Source organism: Mustela lutreola, chromosome 8 (assembly GCF_030435805.1).
Source record: "Mustela lutreola isolate mMusLut2 chromosome 8, mMusLut2.pri, whole genome shotgun sequence".
In the NCBI taxonomy this organism is placed as follows: Eukaryota; Metazoa; Chordata; class Mammalia; order Carnivora; family Mustelidae; genus Mustela; species Mustela lutreola.
The window spans coordinates 65140462-65162382 of record NC_081297.1 but is presented as its reverse complement, the minus strand read 5'-3'; the positions used below and the strand labels follow the sequence as shown (position 1 = coordinate 65162382).

General features: G+C 43.2%; 1 protein-coding gene across 2 annotated transcripts; it reads left to right on the top strand.

Annotated features, from left to right (window-relative positions):
* The first annotated feature begins 1517 nt into the window (after positions 1-1517).
* On the top strand, positions 1518-21304 carry TMBIM6 (transmembrane BAX inhibitor motif containing 6). 2 transcript variants are annotated; one of them, XM_059185423.1, is made up of 10 exons: positions 1518-1645; positions 11018-11105; positions 11697-11805; positions 14959-15079; positions 16275-16323; positions 16432-16529; positions 16738-16817; positions 17117-17217; positions 17834-17909; positions 19291-21304. In XM_059185423.1, the coding sequence occupies exons 2-10, from the start codon at positions 11050-11052 to the stop codon at positions 19312-19314; spliced, it is 714 nt and encodes a 237-aa protein (XP_059041406.1). In that variant the 5' UTR covers positions 1518-1645; positions 11018-11049; the 3' UTR covers positions 19315-21304. The 2 variants fall into 2 exon arrangements, with proteins under 2 accessions (XP_059041406.1, XP_059041407.1); XM_059185424.1 differs by having other exon boundaries at positions 1524-1653.
* Positions 21305-21921: the final 617 nt, after the last annotated feature.

Sequence of the window (21921 nt, the reverse complement as noted above, 5' to 3'; positions counted from 1 at the left end):
TTATTGCATACCCAAGTTTGGGTTCATATCCTGCACATTTGTATTCTTTACTGAAAGGATAACTGTTCTAATCCTTCTAGAAGGATAGATTCTGATCTCATCTCCATTCATCCAATGCTTAATCTACATTTCTTCCCTTACTTTGCCAAAAGTTTTTCAGTCAGAGGCCTGTTTCCTCATCTATAAAATGAGAGGGGTAAATCTGTATTCTGTGCAGCCTAAAAAATATGCAATTGTGGGGCTGTATTTAGGAAATAGAATATGAGGGATGCTTGAGTGTTGGTTAAGCATCTGCCTTTGGCTCAGGTCATGATTCCAGAGCCCTGGAATTGAGTCTCACATCAGGCTTCCTGCTCAGCAGGGAGCTTACTTCTCCCTCTGCCTGCTTTACCTGCTGCTGCCCCTGCTTGTGCTCTCTTACAAATAAATAAAATCTTAAAAAAAAAAAAAAGAAATAGAATATGAAGTTATATAATAGTCAATATTTATTTATAATGAGAAATAGAAGCATTGCCCATTTTAAGATGCTGACAAAACGAAAAACATCACACAATTCAGAAAAAAAAAGGAAACAAAACCCAAAAAATATTTTTATCTGGCAACCACTATAAGCTCTCTTTTTCTACATTTTTTGGGTCTACATACTCTTTGCCTCTTCATATGTCAATTTTGTACTATTTTTATAGAGATATTAGGTAAAATAGTAAAAAAGTAATTTAAAACATTGATAGTGTAGGAACTTTTTTTTTTTTTTTTTAATTGGCTTCACACCTCCTTACGTGAAGTTCTCGCACCGTGGTGCTTCTTGGCTCCTACAAGCTCTTGCGGAGCTCAGCCCTTTGATCTCCCTTGGTTTAGTTTCTTCCCGGGCGGCCTGGGCAGTTCTGCCGGGTTGCCGCCCTCGTTGCCTCTCCCATCCACCCTACTCCACAGGCCGGAGTGACTGTGAAGTTGTTGCCTTCTCCTCCAAGCAGGCAAGGTGACCCTGGAAGCCCAACAGCCCCGCACGCGGCCCCAAGGCCACCTTTTGGGCTAGAGGGTGTCGGTGTTTCCGGTGCAGGACTGGGACTGCTCTGTGCTCCTCGCATTCAAGTACGATTCGCAGAGACTCAAAAGTGCTCTGAAGCCTAAGGCCCGCTAGATTCAAGGAAGATCGGCCTTTTTTTACGAGTTATTCGAATCTCTATCTCCCTTTAACATTCCATGAGAAGGCTAAAACCAGAATCCCGGGACTTGATTGCGCTATCCTGTCATGCGTCGCGGGGGCTCGGTGACACGCCAGGTATCTTGGGTGGGGCCTGTCCCTTCTTCACTTTCTCCACTAGGGGCGGCTTGAGACCACGGTCCTACGTAACTACGGAGGAAGAGGCGGAGACCTTTTACCACGACGCCGGTTGGTGGCCCGAGTCTTGACGACAAGCGCATCAGCTAATGGTGCTGAAGTAAGCCGCCGTTGTTTACGCACGTAAATCCAATAGGAAGGCAGAGGTGCGGCCAGGGGCCAATGAGGACTGGCCTTAAGCCGAACGCAGGGGCGGAGCTTCCCTAGAGGGGCAGACGCTTGGGTAAAGAGTCTAGAGCGGACTCTGGGAGGGTCTGAAGCACATCCGGTGTGAGGAGAGCTGTGTAGGCTCTTAGGAGGCTGGTAAGAACGTACGTCTGAAGCTGGGACTGCTTAAGGCGGAGAAATGGACAGGGGGCTGGCGATTATTGTCTGAGCAAGAGTGGGAATAGTGTCGGTTTTCGGACAGACTGCACCTTCGGCGAATGGGGCCTTGCTCCGCGACTGGACTGCGCAGGGAGGGGAGAAGCTCGGGAACTAGTACTGCGCATGCGCAACCCTACCGTACCGGAGCGGGGGAGGGGTTGGGGCGCGTCCGCTGGGTTTTGGGGGACGTCGAGGCTCCCGCTGTGAACGCGAGTGCTAGCCAAGCGTGCTTGTTAGTCCGTCTTCCTTCCTCCTACTCTGCGTTCCTTTTCTTCCCCTCCCCCCGCCCACCCTCCAGGAGTAGGCGCTGAAGCCCTTTGGCCCAGCCTCGACTACTTGAATTCAGGCCACATCCCCCACCCCTTCCTTCCGAGGCTAATGAAAGCGAAACCTCCCGCGTTTGTGGTCACCCCTGCTTCACCCGACTGGTTGTTTCTCTGCTGTGGGCCCTCTGGCTGGGCCCCTTGGGGGTGAGCCGCGAGGGCCGGGACAAAGGGCTTGGTCAGGCAGGTTGCCCTGTCACGGCCAGGCGGGTGATGTCACACTCCTCTGTGACACGCGAAGCTCCTTAGTTCCTTGGAAGCCGAAAGCAGAGGCAGGAGGTGAGAAGATCCTTCCTGGTTTTCCAGCCCCGTTCCGGTCTGATTGATTACCTTTGGACAGGTGAGGTGGCCTTGGCTTTGCTTGGTCCCAAGCCTTGTGGGCGTCTTTCTCAGAGTGAGCACAGGAAGGGCGTCGTTGGACGTTTTTTTCTTGGACCTACTTGTTGGAGTTATGGTAGGCTTTGGTATTTTTGTGTATTTATCAAGTGTGGAATTGTTACTCAGTGCCAGCCCATTGCCTACCCCCTCAGCCTTTCACTGACCGAAGAACAGTAACAAAAACCTCTTTGAACTTGAGACTGTTCTAGCAATAGTTAACTTGTGAATGTGTAACTCAGTACAAGAACTGACTGTGCCTGAAATACAAAGATTATAAGGCTGAAAGTTAATGGTGAATAGACTTTTCTAGTTATTTATTGATATGTAGGTTTAGTTTATCTTCTGGTTGAATGTGTAGTTTAAGAATTCAGTTCAAGCAAGATTATTTCCGTTGCATAACCGAGTTCTTGTGGCTTCTGCAGATAACACTTACTTCTGTAATTATTACTAGGTTTACTCTCTTTGGTGGTTTATTTCTCTTGTCCAGTATTTCTTGTTTTGTCTTCAAGAATATGTTTATAATTTAGATTTTCCATTTTCTTCCAGTGGGGATACAGTGGTGAAATCCTTGAGAAACACTCTCTGTAATTTGTATTCAGTTTCCTTCTTCCATTATTCATCTTGTGGAAACATGGCTGAGTGAACCCTCTTTTCTTCCTCTCTCCCTTCCCTACTATTTTTTTTTTAAAGATATTTATTTATTTATTTGCCAGAGAGAGAGAGACAGTGAGAGAGGGAGCACAAGTGGGGGGGGGGGCAGAGGAAGAAGCAGGCTTCTCCCTGAGCAGGGAGCCCAGTGTGGGGTTTGATCCCAGGACACTGTGATCATGACCTGAGCCGAAGGCAGACGCTGAACGACTGAGCCACCCAGGAACCCCTCTCCTTTTCATGCTATTGATGTGACTGAAGTCTTACTCTTCTAGGAATAAGAAAGGTGAAATTAGTCTAGATATTAGTCAGCATTTCTGTTTTTTTCCTGGTTATGCATATAGTTCAAGCTTATCATAGAAGTGCTGAAAAATACAGAGAAGTATAATAAGAATCAGCATGTGTTAATATTTTTAAAATTTCTCTTGGCCTGTGGCTGGAACTGCCTTCATGAAAACTTGCTTTTCTACTATAGGGCATAATAGTAGGGAGAGCACCAGGCATTAGAGGTCATAAGGCCCCTAATGTGGTTCTGGCTCTACTGTTTAACTTTGTGGTGTTGGTAAGTCGATACTAATGTCTTTTTAGCACTTCACAGTGATTTCACACAGCTTTTCGTTTTCTTCCTCTTTTTTTTTTTTTTTTTTTTTAAACTGAGGTATAGTTGACACAGTGTTCCATTAGTTCAGGTGAAGGACATAGTGATTCAACAAGTCTGTACATTATGCTGTGCTCACCGCAGGGGTAGCTACGGTCCCACCATATGGGGCTGTTACAGTATCGTTGACTGCTTTTCTCTATGCTGTACTTTTTATCTGTCCCACAGATTTTTTTTTTTTTTTAAACTGGCATTCAGTAAGTTTGGTAGAGCTGGTGTTATTTAATCATCCTTATCATACAGATAAGAAAGCCCAGATGACCTTAGGTGAAATGATTTTCCCAGAGTTCCGTGGTAGAAAATGGTAGGATTTGTGACTCCAAAGCCAGTGCTCCTGCCACTATTAACACTGCCTTTTGGAACTTTCTTTTTAAAGTGAGACTAATCATTTTTGCCCTTTCTTTATGGATTGGTGTGATGATCAAAGGAGATAGTGTATATAAAAGCACTTTAAAAGTTGTAAAGTTTTATAGAAATGTATTATAGAAAGTACTGCTACTGACCTGAAGTTTCACTTTATTTCATAAACTACCCAAGGGTATTAGTCTCCTTTGGGAAAATACTGAGTATTCTCTTGATGTTCTGTCTGCTAAATTTTCCTTTGCCCCTTTGACTTGACTGTAGAAGATGTTAGTAGTGTCTTCCACTTCACCCTGTTTTGTTCCCCCAGAGTTCTTTTTTTAAGATATATTTATTATTTGAGAGAGTGAGCACGGGCAGAGGGAGAGGGAGAAGCAGACTCCCTTCAGTGCAGGGAGCCAGATGTGGGACTCAGTCCCACTACCTTGAGATCACGACCTTAGCCGAAGGCAGACATTTAACTAACTCAGCCACCCAGGTGCTCCCCGCCCTCCCAGAGTTTCTAACCAAGTTTCATGAAGTAGCTTTAGTATTAAACACATTTTTGATTTCCAAAGACAGTGTTCAAACCACGGAGAGAAAGACTAGAGATTGGCTTTTAGGGCCACTCAAGTTACTCCTTAAGATCAGTTCCCCTTTAAGCCAGCTGGGAAGTGTTGATTTGAGGTTGCAACACTCCTGATTAGGTAATGGGGTCTGCATTTGCTTTGGTGACTCCTGGTTGTGCTTAAATATGGGGGGATAGAAGCTGAATCAGATGCAAGCTCTGCTCTCAAGGTTCTGCACAATGAACTGGATTCCAGAACACTTAAAAAGATCTTCAGGAATGAGAATTGAATGGGTGTGCTCTTTATCTTCATCTATGCTTGCTCTCACTTGGGCTAAATATGTTGTTATTCGGGAGGGATTACTGGCTTACACTGGAAAATGAGTATATTTAGGACACTGGGGCCTCTCTATGATTCAGTCTGTCAAACACTTGTTATAGAGAGATTCAGTAGTGTCAAAACCCAATATAAAAAAATAATTTATTGAGTCCCCTGGGTGGCTCAGTTGTTAAGCATCTGCCTTCAGTTCAGGTCATGATCCCAGGGTCCTTGGAATCCAGTGTCACGTTGGGGCTCCTGCTCAGTGGGAAGCTTGCTTCTCTCCCACTTCCACTCACCCTGCTTGTATTCCCTCTTTTGCTATGTCCCTCTCTGTCAAATAAATAAATAAATAAAATCTTTAAAAACCAATAATGTATTGAAGGCTGTAGGCATTCCATCTCGAGTTACTGGCTTGGTTCTGCGGCAGCACCGTGGAGAGACAGGATCCAATGTTAGCTAGCTAACCTAGCTAGCCCAGGAGTTTGGGCCCAAATTAAGGGAGGGGCTGGGACATCTAGGGTTCATATCTAGGACTACCAGAGCGCAGGCCTGTCAAAACAGTTCTTTGGACTTCCTGAAACCAAACTGACCTACCTTTAGGGATGACAAGGAAAGCATCAAGCTAATCACCATTTACTTCATCAAATTCTCTTTCACAATGGATTCTCACTTAGTGGTTATTAGGGTGTCTCAAAACACCTTGTGGCCCTGTGGGACAGGAGGTGCGGTATAAATGTGCCCAAGGAGAGACATGGCATTTAAACAAAAGTAACTTCAGCTAGTAAAAAGATTTATCAAATTCCTTTAAATTTTATTTCATAAGTTTCTTAGACTCTTCCCTCTCCCCCAATTTAATTTTATTTATTTGGGTAAATATTAAGCCTTCAGGATATAGTTAGCTGTGAGTTAGTGGTCGAATAATATTTTAAAAAATTAATATATAGGGTATATGAAAATTAGACCTACAATAAGTGTTTTATAAAACTAGGGGAAAATAATGCACTGAAGACACAAGAGTAATGAGTATTTACACTGGTAACAACAATAGTTAACTTATGGAGCCAGTCTTATGTATGAAGCACTATTTTTTTTTTTTTAAAGAGAGGAAGCACGTATGCATGAGATAGTAGGTGGGGGGGAAGAAGGGCATAGGCAGAGGGAGAGGTAGGGGCAGAATCTTAAGCAGATTCCATGCCTGGCACAGGCATGAGATCGTGACTTGAGCCTAAGTCAAGAGTCAGATGCTTAACTAGCTGAGCCACCCAGGCACCCCTGTATGAAGCACTGTTCTAAGCACTTTATTTGTATTATCAATCTCAAGCCTATGAAGTAGAGATTATTATATTTTACTCTCTGCAAATGAAGAAACTAAAGCACAGTGAGGTTCAAGTGCCAGAAACTTGGTGTGGGTCACACAGCTAAGGAAATACCAGTTAGGATTCAAGAGCTTGCAGCAAGCCAAGCTCTTACCTACTATTCTAGATACTTGGTTATACAGAGTCTGAAAGCTTTTCAGTAGGAAGAACTTCCAAAAAAAAAAAAAAAAAAAAAAAACAATTCTGCTGCCTCTCCCGCACCCAAGCTTTTTAATAACCATAGAGGGGTTTTCTTCTCTTAAGTATCAGTTGGTTCCTTCTGGATATGTGGGAAGAGGACTCCAAATGGTCGAATTATGACAGGAATGAGGAACCATATAATTCACAAACTAAATGTTTAATTAAATGTGTGAATAATGTTTCTTTGACTTGCTGTATTTCTTTCTTTCTTTTTAAGATTTTATTTATTTATTTGGCAGAGAGAGAGGAAGGGAAGCAGGCTCCCCGCTGAGCAGAGAGCCTGATACAGGGTTGGATCCCAGGACCCTGGGATGGTGCTGTATTTCTAAAAAAAAAAATACTTTTTTTTTTAACATAGGCTCCACACCTAATATTGGGCTTGAACTCATGACCCTGAGATCAAGAGTTGGAGGCTGTACGAATTGAACTACCCAGGTGCCCCTGACTTTCTGCTTTTGTTTTTAAATTGTATACATTAAGGCAGCCTGCTGCCCAATAATCAGCAGGCTTTTATCTTTCAAAGCTAAGGGTTTTTTAAAAAATTGTGATTGTTTTGGGGCATCTGGGTGGCTCAGTTGATTAAGCGGCTGCCTCCAGCTCAGGTTATGATCCCAGGGTCCTGGGATCCAGCCCTACCTACATCAGGCTCCCTGCTCACCCGAGAGCCTGCTTCTCCCTTTCCCTCTGCTTGCTGCTCTGCCTACTTATGCTCTCTATCTCTCTGTCAAATAAATAAATCAAGTCTTAAAAAAATTGTGGGTGCCTGGGTGGCTCAGTTGAGCAGTTGAGGCTAAGATAGAAGCTTGGTTAGCTTAATCCCTCTGGCAAAACTTTAAGAACCCTTTTGACTCTTTACTCATCTGTATAGTAGTTCCTCTCTGTTTGGAACATAGAGTGAACTATCCCATTTCCTTGATTCTAAGACCTAACTTTTTCCTTCTCATGTCTTTTTTTTTTTTTTTTTTTTTTTTACGATTTTATTTATTTGACAGAGAGAGATCAGAAGTAGGCAGAGCGGCAGAGAGAGAGAGAGGAGAAAGCAGATGTGGGAGAGCCCGAGGTGGGACTTGATCCCAGGACCCTGAGATCATGACCCGAGCTGAAGGCAGAGGCCCAGCCCACTGAGCCACCCAGGCGCCCACCTTCCCATGTTTTAACAGTTCTGAAATAACTTGTGTCCTGTACATATTATGTCATTTAATAAATGTATACTTTATTGTGTTTTTCCCCTACAAAGCTATCATTAAAATTGTTACATGCCTTGGGGCTTCTGGGGGGCTCATTCGGTTAAGCATCTGACTCTTGATTTTGGCTCAGGTCATAATGTTCAGTGTCATGGGATTGATCCCTGCATCAGTCTCTACACTGAGCTTGGAGCCTGCTTAGAATCTTCTCTCCCTCTCTGCCCCCCCACCCCAATACTTGTGTGTTTACATGCACACACTCTCAAAAAAAACTGCTTGTGTGCCTTTGTATCTAGAAAATTTGATTCTTACATATTGCACTTAAATTTTAGAATAAGTACTGGTGTTAGAAAACTGGTTTTATTTGGTTTATTTTTTATTTATTTTATACCACAAGGCAATATTAAATCATGGAGAAATTGCTATTTGATACTCTCTCATGTCCTCACTACCTTTTGATAGTTTTGGTTTTTCCATCAGCAGTTTTTTTTTTTTTTTTTTTTTTTTTAAAGATTTTATTTATTTATTTGACAGAGATCACAAGTAGGCAAAGAGGCAGGCAGAGAGAGAGGAGGAAGCAGGCTCCTTGCTCAGCAGAGAGCCCTACCTGGGGTTTGATCCCAGGACCCTGAGATCACGACTCGAGCTGAAGGCAGAGGCTTTAACCCACTGAGCCACCCAGGCACCCCTCCATCAGCAGTTTTAAGAGGCAGTACCCCCTGGGAAATGCCAGAGAGCAAACTGGGAAAGAGAACTTTCTGACATTATCCCCTCCCATTGTTTCCACACAGTGGGGTCTGGTTACAGCCTGTTGCCCCTTTCTGACTAATAGTCCCCTGGGTATTTGAGGATTTACACTGCTAAACCCATTCATAATCCCCCTCCCCAATCCTTTTTTTTTTTTTTTTTTTTTTAAACTCTTGAAATTGGAAGCAAGAGGTGCTTCAGTGTTGTTGTTGCAAATACTGAGAAACTTGGCTCTGAAGGTTGCTTCAGAATTGTTGCAAGTTCTGTCTAGGGATGTCATTAAGGGTGTTAATGGAAGCCTTGAACAAAGACACTTCCCAGGTGCTGGATTCTGCCATCCTGTAAGTGTGCTCTCTAGAGGATGTGAGTTCATCATGGTTATGAAATACCTTGGTTGGTCCTGCAACAGACTGCAATAATTGCACCATCTAGATCAGGAGGGCCGGGAGCCCTGTGACTTAGAGGGGTGAGCAGCTTACATTCTGCAGCTTCTCACTGTATATCCATCCTTAAGAACAGAACTAACAAAAAAAATTGAGGTGAGTAGGATATTAGTGGGAAAGGAAAAAGGAAATCAAGAGAGAGCAAGCTAGCCATTGTAATGGTTGCATTTGTGAGAGAGCGAGCCTCAGGAAACAAATGGTAATGATGTGTGTGAACCAAAAGATTGGCATCTTTCCACTGGCGCAGGATTTCTCAGGAGTCATTTTGGGATTGTAATTTTTATTGCCCAGATTAGTTTTGCTGAGTATTGGGCTAAGTGCTCATTAGGATCGGCGTGACTAGTTGGCTGGTCTTTCAAACTACTTAGCTTTGTGTTTTGATACCACCCCGTTCCCGTTTTTTGGTCAATTTGAAATGAATAGGCATTATGGGTCTAATAAGAATCTAGGTGATTGCAGAAGATTGATATTTAGGAAAGATGAAAATTCTTGATTAGGTTTTTGGGTTTTTTTTTTTTTTTTAAATTTATTTATTTATTTGACAGACAGAGATCACAAGTAGATGGAGAGGCAGGCAGAGAGAGAGAGAGGGAAGCAAGCTCTCTGCTGAGTAGAGAGCCCAATGCGGGGCTCGATCCCAGGACCCTGGGATCATGACCTGAGCCAAAGGCAGAGGCTTTAACCCACTGAGCCACCCAGGCGCCCCGGGTTTTTTTTTTTAATCTATAGATTGAGTGTAGGTTTTTTTGTTTGTTTTTGTTTTTTTAGGATTGCATGTGCAGTAGAAGAGGGAACAAAATTTAAAATCTCAACTTGATGGTATTGATGGCATGTAACCTGGGTATAGTTCAGTTAAAAACGTCCTTTCTGTGACATATTGGGACAGTTGGCAAGATCTGAATAGGGTGTATATATCAGATAATAGTATTGTGTCAGTGTTAATTGCCTGGATTTGATTATGGTTTTCAGGTGTACACACAAATACTTAGGGGTACTTGTAAGGTTGGGAGAAAAATATTTTAGTCTCTATATACTGTTACATAGAGAGGGGATAAAGCACCTATGGTGAAATATTAACGGAAAATTTGGGTAAAGAGTTTCTAGGAATTCTTTGTACTATTCCAACTCTTCTGTGGTAAAGTTTATGAAATTATCTAAAAAAAATTCATTTCTGCACAAATTACTTTTTCACAGAGGAACTTTTCTTTTTTTTTAAATTGTAAATCCCTTTCAGTTCAGTTTTAACATGCATTGGATGGAAAGTTTCTACATATATTTACATATATTTAAAATTCAAGACCTGGCACGCTTGGGTGGTTCAGTCACTTAAGCGGTTAAGTGCCTGCCTTCGTCATGATCCCAGGGTTCTGGGATCCCCACGTTGGTGGAGGTGGGGTGGGGGGGGTGGTCCTTGCTCGGCAGGGGGCATATTTTCCCTCTCTCTCTGCTCATTCTCTCTATCTCTCCGTGAAATAAATAAAATCTGTTAAAAAATTTTTTTAAAAAATTAAACTCAGGACCTAGTACCAGGCCCAGCTCCTTCTTTCCTCCCTCCCCCCTCTATCCCCTTTTAAGGTTCTTTGTCTTTGCTGAGAGAATTCCGTAGCATCTCGATACAGTGAAATAAAATTGCTTTATGTTGTAGGGGTGCTTAATTAAGTTCCAGTCTTAATTTTGCCTCAGGTCTTGATCTCAGGGTGGAAGCTGCAGATTCTCTTTCTCCTTCTTCCTTACCCTCTCCCTTCCATCAAAAAATAGAATAAAAATAAATATCACCTTATGTTCCAGTCACTGGGTTCCTTTAACTAACTCCTAACTGGTAATTTCTCAAGGGAAGAAACTATCTATTAAAGGGACAGTTACTTTCTGAAGGAATAGAAATCAAATGGTAGTAAGAAAATAGTTCGTGAGAAGAAGATGGCTTCATTTCTTCTGTGTCCTTTAAAATGGTGGAGTATAATTGCAAATGTATCCTAGAAGGAAATGCATAAAAATGAAAATGGCTGCGTCAGGACAGTGGGATTTTAGGTAACTTTAATTTTCCAAACTTGGATGTTGCTGTTTTTCATGAGAAAGTTGTTTATGTTATTTTGTATGTCCTTGTATCTGTAAAATAACCTTCTTTTTATCCTTAATTCTACAGAGCGGAGGCTGTGTCCCACAGACTCTGGCATCATGAACATATTTGATCGGAAGATCAACTTTGATGCACTCTTAAAATTTTCCCACATGTAAGTGTTATGATCTTGACTTCAGTTTATTATATTTCCTTTCATATCTTGTTCCTTTTCCTAGTTTATTAGCTTTTATATGTATTAACTACCATATTAACTTTGTTAGAATCCAGAGGATCTAATAAAAGCATCTAGATTCTTTTTTTTTTTTTTTAAAGATTTTATTTATTTATTTGACAGAGAGAGTTCACAAGTAGGCAGAGAGAGAGGAGGAAGCAGGCTCCCTGCTGAGCCAAGAGCCCGATGCAGGGCTCGATCCCAGCACCCTGGGATCATGACCCAAGCTGAAGGCAGCGGCTTAACCCACTGAGCCACCCAGGCGCCCCAAAAAGCACCTAGATTCTAAAGGCTGCCTGTAGTCACTGAGAAACCATTTAGATATTCTAGTTTGGGTACTGATTATTCATAATTTGGGACCTTTGGCTCCTACCCTGCATTTAAGATTCTCAATTCATCTATTTTCAAGGCATTCTTTTTTTTTAGATTATAACTTATACATACTCCCTGGGAAGAAGAGAGGGAAATGATTATTAGCTTAGAAATAAAATTGGTCCCAGAATAATGGCTGTTACTAACATTCTTTCCCAGAACCCCATCGACACAGCAGCACCTGAAGAAGGTCTATGCCAGTTTTGCCCTCTGTATGTTCGTGGCGGCCGCGGGGGCCTATGTCCACGTGGTCACTCACTTCCTTCAGGTAAGAGCACTTTCTCTCGTAGTGTTGCTGTGGCATAAATTTAGTAAATTTAGTAAATGTAGATGGCAAATGTATGTGGCATAAATTTAGTAAATGTAGAAACTAGCGCAGCAGGGTTTTGCAAGCCTGTACCTCTTCGTAATCCTTTTCTGTAGTTTGTGATCTGAACTCAGCCAGAGCCAGCTGGTAACTATGGACATGCGGAGCCATTTAAATTTTCTGGTAGATATGCCCTCTCTAGGTGCTGAAAACAATGTCTTAACCTGGACACGGAATGGTGTGCAGGCAATACGTAAGACCCCAGCCCTTTAAGTTGTGGCATGATGTGTGTGCTGGGGTTTGCGCAGTAGCCTTTTTATCTTTTCCTCCCTTCTCTATTTGCTTGTGATTATGGGGTTCTTAGATACAGACCACTGATTGTACGATTATCAGGAGAGGCAGGGTCGAGACCTTCAAGGATTTGACTTAATTTTATTTGCTGATGCACTTACATCTGCATAGTTGCATGAGAACCTTCAGTAACTCACCTTCCTGTGTTGAAAGAGACTTTCAGTTGGCCAGTAGGAATAAAAAGGACAGTTGATGAATAATCAAAAAGTTTGAAGTTCCCACTAACCACGACTTGGCCTTTGCAAATGTCCTTTTTTGTGTAAGTGCAGAGAGTGTGTCTGTGTTGGCATTTGCAATACTGAGAACTGTCCCTGTGCTCAGGCATCTCCTGGCAGGGGTTGTATGAAAAATTACTCTAGATACTTAGAGAATAAGACTTTGATCCCTGGAGTTTAGACTAAAACATACTCCCAATTTCTAGGCAAGAGTGGCCATTTTGGTTTCCGGTTGTGGGTGTTCTTTGTTTTTGGGGGGGTTTTGTGTGTGTGTGTTTTGGTTTCATTTTGTTGTTTTGTTTTTAAGCAATGTAGTAAAATGCAGTTATCATTATTTATGGATTCTATGTTTATGAACTTACCTACTTGCTAAAATCTATTTGTAACCCTAAAGTCAGTACCTACGGTGCTTTTGCAGACATTCGCAGTCCTAAGCAGAACGGCAAAAACTTTGAGTTGCATACAGCCGTGTTCCAGCTGAGGTTGAACAAGGTGCCACACTGCCCTGCTTCAAACTCTTGTAGTATAAACAAGGATCTTTTTCATGGTTTATGTAGTGCTACATTTTTTGCATTTTTGTGATTTTGGTGGTGATATCTTTATTTAAAATGGACCCCAGGCATAGTGGTAGAGTGCTGTCTAGTGTTCCTGAGTGCAAAAAAAAAAAAAAAAAAAAAGTACACTGAGGAGCACCTGGGTGGCTCAGTGGGTTAATTCAGCTCAGGTCATGATCTCAGGATCCTGGGATCAAGCTCTGCTTGGTGGGGAGTCTGCTTCCCTTCCTCTCTCTCTTCTTGCCTCTCTGCCTACTTGTGATCTCTGTCTGTCAAATAAATAAAATCTTTTTAAAAAAGAAAAAAGTACATTGAGACTGTGATGTGTCTTATGGAGAAAATATGTGTATTAGGTAAGCTTTGTTCAGGCTTGAGTTTATGGTGTGTTGGTCATGAGTTACAGGTTGGTGAACAACAGTATATATCAAATAAAGTGTCCTTAAACATAAACACACATAAAACATGTATTTTTCAGTTGAAGAAAATGTAAGTAGAGGTATGTGAGAATTTAAATCTTTATTTTTCTCAGGAGCAGTTGTTCAGTATTATTAATTCATTATTCACAGTAACTTTATAGACCATAACTGTGAGAAATGAAGACCAGCTGTGCTTTTAAAGGAAGGAAGGAACTTCAGTATGTACATACCTCCTTCATTATTTTCTTCTCTTTCTAATTGACTATAGCTTTTCCCACTTCCTCCTCCTTCTTTCTTTTTTTAAAGAATATTTTTACTGGGGCTCCTGGGTGACTCAGTCATTAAGCGTCTGCCTCCGGCTCAGGTCATGATCCCAGGATCCTGGGATCAAGCCCTGCATCGGGCTTCCTGCTTGGCGGGGAGCCTGCTTCTCCCTCTCCCTCTGCCATTCCCCCTGCTTGTGCTCTCTTGTCTTGCTTTCTGTCAAATAAATAAAATATTAAAAAAAAAATTTTTTTTTTCTCTTAGAAAACTAATGCACGTTCATTGTAGAGCATTTAGAAAACAGACTAGTGATAAGAAGGAAATAAAAACACCCGGACATAACCTAACATTTTGATTCTTACTCTGCCTCAGTCCATTGAGGCTGCTTTAACAGAACACCTAGGCTGAGTAGCTTAAACAGCAAATGTTTATCACAGTTTGGGAGGCTGGATGTCCAAGGTTATGTCACCAGCAGATACGTTGTGTGGGGAGGTCCTGCTTCCCATGTAAATGACTGTCTTCTCACTGCATCTTCACAGAAGGGGCAGGAGAGCTCTGGGATCTCTGTTGTAAGGACACTAACGAAGGTTGCACCCTCATGACCTAATCACCTTCCAAAGACCCTCCTCTCCACCCCCTACACACCTTGAAATATCAGCACATTGGGGGTTAAAATTTTACCATGAATTTGGGGGGAGCATAAGCATTCAGTCTCTAGCACCTCTCAGTCATTTTTCTCTGTATGGGTATATATATTTGTGTGTGTGTTTTAAAGTGATCAAAAAGGGATCGTTCCTACTTGTCCTACAGATTAGAAAGTGCTTCAAACACTTGTCACTTTGATTTGTAGTTTGACTTGGGAAGTTGTGGCTGATGGACTACCTGGGTCAGAAGAGCCTCTAGGGGCGCCTGGGTGGCTCAGTGGGTTAAGCTGCTGCCTTCGGCTTAGGTCATGATTTCAGGGTCCTGGGATCCAGTCGTGCATTGGGCTCTCTGCTCAGCAGGGAGCCTGCTTCCCTCTCTTTCTCTGCCTGCCTCTCTGCCTACTTGTGATCTCTGTCAGATAGATAAATAAATAAATAAAATCTTTAAAAAAAAAGAAGAAGAAGAAGAAGAAGAGCCTCTAGTATCCACCACAGTCGTCCTAGCCCTGTCCTGCAGGACTTCTAGTTTCTCTTTAGCCTTCTCTGCCTTTCCACAACCTCCAGGTTAGAGGGAAATATTGGGAAGTTCAGATGAATATTTGATCCCAGTAAGGTTTGCAGAATAAATTTGGTATTTCCAGTACTTCATTATTAACTCTGGATTTGACAGGCTGGCCTGCTCTCTGCCTTGGGCTCTCTGGGGTTGATGATCTGGCTGATGACAACGCCTCATAGCCATGAAACCGAGCAAAAAAGACTGGGACTTCTTGCTGGATTTGCTTTCCTTACAGGTATGTTAGAAATTGGGCTAATTTGGGGTGGGAGGGGGTACTGTATCTAGCCTCTCTTTAGACTAGGGCCCCAGATTTGTATGTATTCTGATTCACCCCAACTGGCACACTGTGCTAATCAGTCTTGTATTTGAGTGTATTTTGCCTGGTATTGCTTTCTCACCTCATAGAGGTGCATCTTTTCCGCCCAGGGGATTTGCTCTTTAGGACTAGTGACTGAGACTTCTACCTTTGTATTCAAAAATAAGCATTTGTGTTCTTGAATGAATGAGGTTCAAGAGCTTAGGTAGCATAACTTGTTAATGGTCGATGTGGGGCTAGACCTGAAACTCTAACTTAGTTGGACTCACACTGCAACTCACTCCTGTGAGAATTTATTCTCAACTTTGCGGGCAGTTAATTAAAGCCATACATTGAAATCCATCCAGCAGAGCACTTTGCTAATTCTCAGGAAAAGAATTAAAAGCACGACCCTTCTAGAATTATCGTTAAGAAAAACAGGACTCAAGCTACAGAGTAAAAATACTTGCAGAGCAGCATTTGACTTAGTACATCTCATTTTGAGTGTGTCTCATCTATGTAGTGTTGAAATAGAAAGGAAGGGATTTAGAGATTAAGATTTTTTTAAATATGGAAAGCTAGTTTTTGAAGGCTTTAAGGGGTGGAATTAGCAGAAGGAGAGAGTAGCAAGAGTAGAGGAAATGCTGGGGCTGGAACAGGTTGCCACTGCACCTTCCTCTTGGCAAGTGTCCACCTGCAAAACCACTCGGGCCTTTTCTACAAAAGGCTGGCCACAAGGCACTGGTTTGCTCTTGATCCTTCTGTTCTAATTCCTGATCTGGCCCACATTATTGTCTCACATCATTCCTCTTTGGAGTATGCAGCCTTACAGCTTTGCTCAAAAATGTTTGACTTGCCTGCTTTCTTTTTCCTAATGTGTATCCATCCTGGGCCATGCATGATTTTCAGCTCAGAGAACAGCTTTGTAGCTCTGTCTGTAAACAAATAATTCAGTCATGTGTATGTTCTCTGGAAAACAAGGCAGATAGAGGAGTGGAGATTTAGTTACTTCAGTGTATATGTTTTGGTTTTTTAGGAGCGGGGGCATGCCTGTGCATTTGATGGTCAGCTTTTGGACGAGGGTCCTTTTCAGGAGTTGACAGTAATACTGTGTTCTGGGGCTTTTGTTTTCTAGGAGTTGGCCTGGGCCCTGCTCTGGAGCTGTGCATTGCCATCAACCCCAGGTAGGTGTTCTAGTAGCGTCTTATGTCTCTTTATTGTTGCAAATATACGTCCTCCATATAGTTTTGCAGACCTGTAGCCCTCAGTCTAATGGTGTTTTCCTCTCACAGCATTCTTCCCACCGCCTTCATGGGCACAGCAATGATCTTCACCTGCTTCACCCTGAGCGCCCTCTATGCCAGGCGCCGGAGCTACCTCTTTCTGGGAGGTAAGTGTGGATTGGAAATCAGAGTCTCTGCTTTAGTCAAAATTCGCACTAAGACTCTTTCCCTACCTTCTACTTTCTTGGGATTGTTGGTTTGAAATTGAAAGCCTTAATTTGTCGGGGGAAGGTTGGTAAGTAAGGAAAGGCTTTAATAGGATTGTCTTCCTTCACTTTTGTTTTTCTCAGCATGGCTTTTTGTCATCTCTTACAGGTGTCTTGATGTCAGCCATGAGCCTGATGCTCTTGTCTTCCCTGGGGAACCTTTTCTTTGGATCCATTTGGCTTTTCCAGGTAAGACTTGGCTATAACTTTCTAGCAGCCATTTGCCTGGCACATCATATACTTGCTCCACCCTAAAGCAAGGTGGCTAAGAATCTTCCAGAATGCTCACTTTGTTGGCAGTGCAGAGTTGTGCTTAGGGAAGCAATGTGGTCTTTACCATAGCCTTCTGTTCCCAAGAATGTTAATGCCAGTAGGGTTAGCATTTGTCATGCTTTCAAAAAACCAAGAGCCAAAAAGAGGCACAGCTGGGTTTTTCCCCTCTGTGGTGTCTTCCACATGGTAACCTCATCTCATTCTCCTCTTATTAGGCAAACCTGTATGTGGGGCTGGTGGTCATGTGTGGCTTTGTCCTTTTTGATACTCAACTCATTATTGAAAAGGCTGAAAATGGAGATAAGGATTATATCTGGTGAGTGAAAAACTGGTCTTTACCGCCTCCCTTTATGTGGCTTTCGGGAGGGGTAAGAGTGGACTGGGTGGTGCTGGCTGGACTTCATGGCCAGCCTTTGGGAGCATATATGGTAGGATGCCCATGGTTTTGGATGGGAACCAAATAGCATAGTCTCCTTCAATTCCTGAAAGACATCAGCTCTTTTTAAAATTGAACTAAGACGCATTTAATTATCCTTACTTTTAATAGTGGTTATCTCTAGGCATGAGAGAGGGAAAGGATCTTTCCCTTTTTACTCTGTATTTTTATATTCTTTAAACCTTTAATAATGAAAGATACACATTCTTTTTCATATGTAACTTTTAAAAAATGTAATCTTCTCTGAGCCTCCTAACTAATTAATGGTAGTCCGGGCCCCTGCAGAGTCTAAAAGCTCAGCTTTGTTTTTACCTGGGCTGATGGCTTTGTTGATTTCAAAAGAATCTCGGACCTCAGAGTTTTACTTAGTGGGTGTTGGAGTATTGGCGAAGCTCTCTCATAGGGTGGGAGAGGGGTTTTTATGCTCTGCTGCTCCGTGGGCTGTGGAAAAGGAAGGTGGGATGAGCCAGTTGGTAATCTGGTTCTTCTATTTCAGGCACTGTGTTGACCTCTTCTTAGATTTCATTACTCTCTTCAGAAAACTCATGATGATCCTGGCTATGAATGAGAAGGTTAGTCCACCTGCTCCTGAGGATGAGAGAATGGCACCTGAACTTAGCATCTGTGTAGACTGCAGGTTTGAAAACTGACATAGTGTGTAGGTCTAGGTTAACCGTAAGGCAGGCCACCAAGTAAGAGGTGAACCAGAAGCCCATGATAAAAAAGAACAAGTAAAAGAAAAAAAATCTTAAAAAAAACCCAAACAAACAAAAAAACAAGGGCTGCCTGGCTGGGTCAGTTGGTGAACCATATGACTTTTAATCTTAGGGTTATAAATTCAAGCCCCACGTTGGGTGTAGAGATTACTTTAAAAAAAAAACAAAAAAACCCAGGGGTGCCTGAGTGGCTCAGTGGGTTAAGCCTCTGCCTTCGGCTCAGGTCATGATCTCAGGGTCCTGGGATCAAGCCCCACATCGGGCTCTCTGCTTAGCAGGGAGCCTGCTTCCCCCCGCCCCGCCGCCTGCTTCTCTGCCTACTTGTGATCTCTGTCTGTCAAATAAAGTATTGGGAAAAAAAAACAACCCAAAACAAATCCTAAGATTAGTATCAAAAGGGAAAGGGGCTTAAGTGGCAGCAAGGAACAATCTAGTATATGAAGAATTTAAAGGCTGTGAAGATAGTTATGATTCAGGAAAAGATATTCTAGGGGACTTGTTTAATACTGGCTTTTATAAATATGTGTCAGAAGTAGATTGGTTTTATTCATTTGTTGGTCTTGTTTCCAGAGAATATTCTGTGTAAGGTTAGTGAGTGTCACACATAGTCTACTCCAGCAGCAGGTCAACGAACGAAACCATGAGGGTTTTCACAGACCTTCTTAGGGAACAGGAGACTGTGTGGTGGCGGTGGAAGCCGGTGAGGAGGTGGGATTGGTGGCTCTCGGTCTCACCTGTGCCATGACTAGACAGAGCACCAAGCAGGTTTCAGCCAAAGCAATCAACTTGGCGTCCACTAGAATGGGCTGAAGAGTTCACTGGGCTGGATTATTTCTGGGTTTGGTTTGTGCCTGGGATTTACACTTTTTGGGCTAATGGAAAGTTGGTCTCGGCCTCTTGTGTAGTTGTTCTAGGGTGGACTGCCAGTCTAGAGCCTTCATGGGTTGGGATTGGAGCTGTGGTGGTTATGAGTAAACCAGGAGTGTTCTTGGGGTAGAAGTGGGAGCACCTGCTTAACTTTTATTCCCGTCAGGTCTGTCAACAGCTTGAGGGACCCTCAGTGGAAGGTGGTTAAGATTCAGTTCCTACCACAGCAAGGGAGTATTTCTCCTTCCTTTTTATTGTCCTGTTCCCTTCCTTTCCCTAACCAAAGGCAGCCAGGTGTTGGCTCACTCGAGTGTTTTAGGTTGAATGTCAGATGCCAAAAATTAATTGGGTAATTTTTCTCCATTTTTAGGACAAGAAGAAAGAGAAGAAGTGAAATGACCATGCAGCCTTTCCCATTTTGACCTCTCCCTCCACCCCTCATTTCCTCTTCGCACACATTGCAGGTGGTGTGTTCTGTGATAATGAAAAGCATCAGAAAAGCTTTTGTACTTTGTGGTTTTCTCTATTTTGAATTTTTTGATCAAAAAACTGATTAGCAAAATATAGTTTGGAGTTTGGCTTCATATTCCTGGGGTTCTTCCCCACTCCCTTGTCTGTCTAGTCCATCTTAGCTTCTCCCTCTGCTGGGGCAACCGGTCACCATGATGAGGAGTGGGACCCACAGCAGAGTAAACTCCAGGAGTCCGCTTTCTACCCAAGCTTCACCAGGTGCGCCTGAACTTTCAGTCGAGCTGCTTTGGCTCTTTCCTCAGCATCGTTTGGTTTGTGCACAGTTCCTGGTGGGACTGGGCTGTGTGTTCTCCGTCGGAGAGGAGCTTGGTGTCCTCTTGTTCCTCAGGCTTGTTACATCTGAGCTGCTGTCAACCCCTGTGAAGAAAATGAAGAGCTTCTTCTGGCGGATGCTTTGCTTCCTCTGAGCTGCCCAAGCGGCGGCGGGTCTGACAAACATACCGTTCTGTCTTGCTATTCCAAAAGGAATGTGGACTGTTGTGTTCCCTTTCCCTGTCCCTGGTTTCACCCTCAGGGAATCTGCAGGTTTTTCCATCCCCGGGGCTGGAGGATTTCAGCACAAAGGAAAGACTGATTCTTGTCAGGTATTTACGAAAAGGCTGGTTTTGTATGGCAAGACAGAGCATAAAATTCCTGAACGTCCCCTGTCTTTACTTTTTATCACCTTAGTTGTTGAGTGGACTCTCCCACCTGGCCTTGATTGAAGATCCCAGGACAGGAAGGATAGGGAAGGGGAATGGTTGAGCCTGGGGGTAAGTTTAAACTAATCCTGCCTGACAAACCTAGTTGGCCTGTTTGGGGCAGTGAGGCAAGTAGGAGGAGATGCTGCTAGCTGAATGGTTCTTGGTTGAGAGCTGCAGAACTGGGTTGTGATGACTTGGGAGGCCGCATTCAGAGCAGTCCGGCGCATTTCTGTCTTCTCCCGCCTGGACGCCAGTAGTGTCAGGCCAGAGATTCCGGGCAGTAGATAAAAGTTCATTTTACAGATGCACTTTAGTTTTTGGTCTCTGCAACCTGTTCCCAGAATCCATAGCCTTCCATCCAGGGACAGGTGACCAAACCTGCAAAACGAATGATTCCCTCCAGCTCGGTCATTGTGTGGGAGGCCAGTACTAATAGGGATCCCTGGAGCTTTCCCAGGGAGCTGCCACAGGCTGCTGACACAGAAGGTTAAGCAGCCTGGAGAGCAGTTAATGTTTCTGGCTGTTCACAGGACTTCCGTGGAACGGGACTGAGCCATCAAAAGCTTGTTGCCAGTAGGATACCATTTTTGGTTCTCCCTGTTCACAAGCAGCACGCAGATTGAATGGCTGCTGGTTTGCGGTGCACCATGTCATCCTGCTGTCCTGTGAAGCAGTTTGTCCCCAGGGTGTGTGTATTTCTGGGGAGCCGTGCTGCCAGGAATGGCTGGCATCTGCAGAGGATGCTGCCCTCTGACCTAGCTGCTGCCTCCAGCCTCTGGCTTGAGAACTTTTAATAAAGGGACTTTCCATTAAATGCCCAGTAGCACTCTCCATACATTTGTTGATTCTCTGCAAGGCCTGAGAATCTGAGTTGAATCTCTTGAAGCCAGACTCCACCTCTTGTGCTTTTTTGCTTGGGATAAAGGAGTTTTTCTTTAGAAACAGTGCCAAGAATGACAAGATCTAAAAAATGACTTTTAAAGAAAATGCCTAACAGGTTTTTAATACAGTAATCACTGTAATTATCACTTTCTTTTCTAGTTCCTTGGTTTTCAGCTCAGGCTGCATTCTCTAACTCATACTGTGAAGACAAAGGTGTTTTTGATTCAGAAATATATGAAATCTACATAGTCTTAATTTGTAAAAAATAAAGAAAATTCCTTAACCTTTCCTGGTGTGTGTGCGTATTAAATTCAAGGCCACAGCTGAACAGGGCTTGGGGACATTCTCACTTGCCTTATAAGTAGGGCCTGGGAGTGGAACAGGATTGAGTTTCTGATCTAGACTTAGCAGACTGGTGACTAGAAAGAAACGGACCACAGAAGGCCTCCCACTCCAGCTTGCCACAAATGTTAAGAATTTCCTCTGTGCAGTCACTATAGAGCCCAGGCTTTTTTGTGTCCCCAGTCTTCAGGCGCTTTGTGGTGGTGGCGTGTGCCATTGTTCCAGTGGATAGCCAGGCTCTGGAATTTGGGGTGTATAATGGGAAAGGCATGGTAATCTAGTGGCTCTGCACATCTTTTTGGTCACCTGCTCTGGCCAGGCTCTATTCTAGGTGATAGGAATCATCAGTGAAAAATACAGAAATCCTTGTCTTCACAGCTTATGAGATCATAAACCACTATTACAATCAGGTTACTCTGTTATGGCTTGCTTGCCCTCTAGTTGCTGTGTTCCTTGCAGATGCAGAGCTTCCTCTTAGGGTTTGACTGTTACCCTGACTGGTTCAGGTTTCTCCCAGTTGACCTCTTGGATTCCACATACCTCCATCCCAGCTAATGTTAGCC

Bases quoted from the DNA above. Each gene is read 5' to 3' on its own strand.
- TMBIM6 (XM_059185423.1), top strand. From the start codon at position 11,050: ATGAACATATTTGATCGGAAGATCAACTTTGATGCACTCTTAAAATTT. The intron at 16,818-17,116 runs GTAAGACTTGGC...TCCTCTTATTAG, and splicing joins GATCCATTTGGCTTTTCCAG to GCAAACCTGTATGTGGGGCT. The intron at 17,910-19,290 runs GTTAGTCCACCT...CTCCATTTTTAG, and splicing joins TCCTGGCTATGAATGAGAAG to GACAAGAAGAAAGAGAAGAA.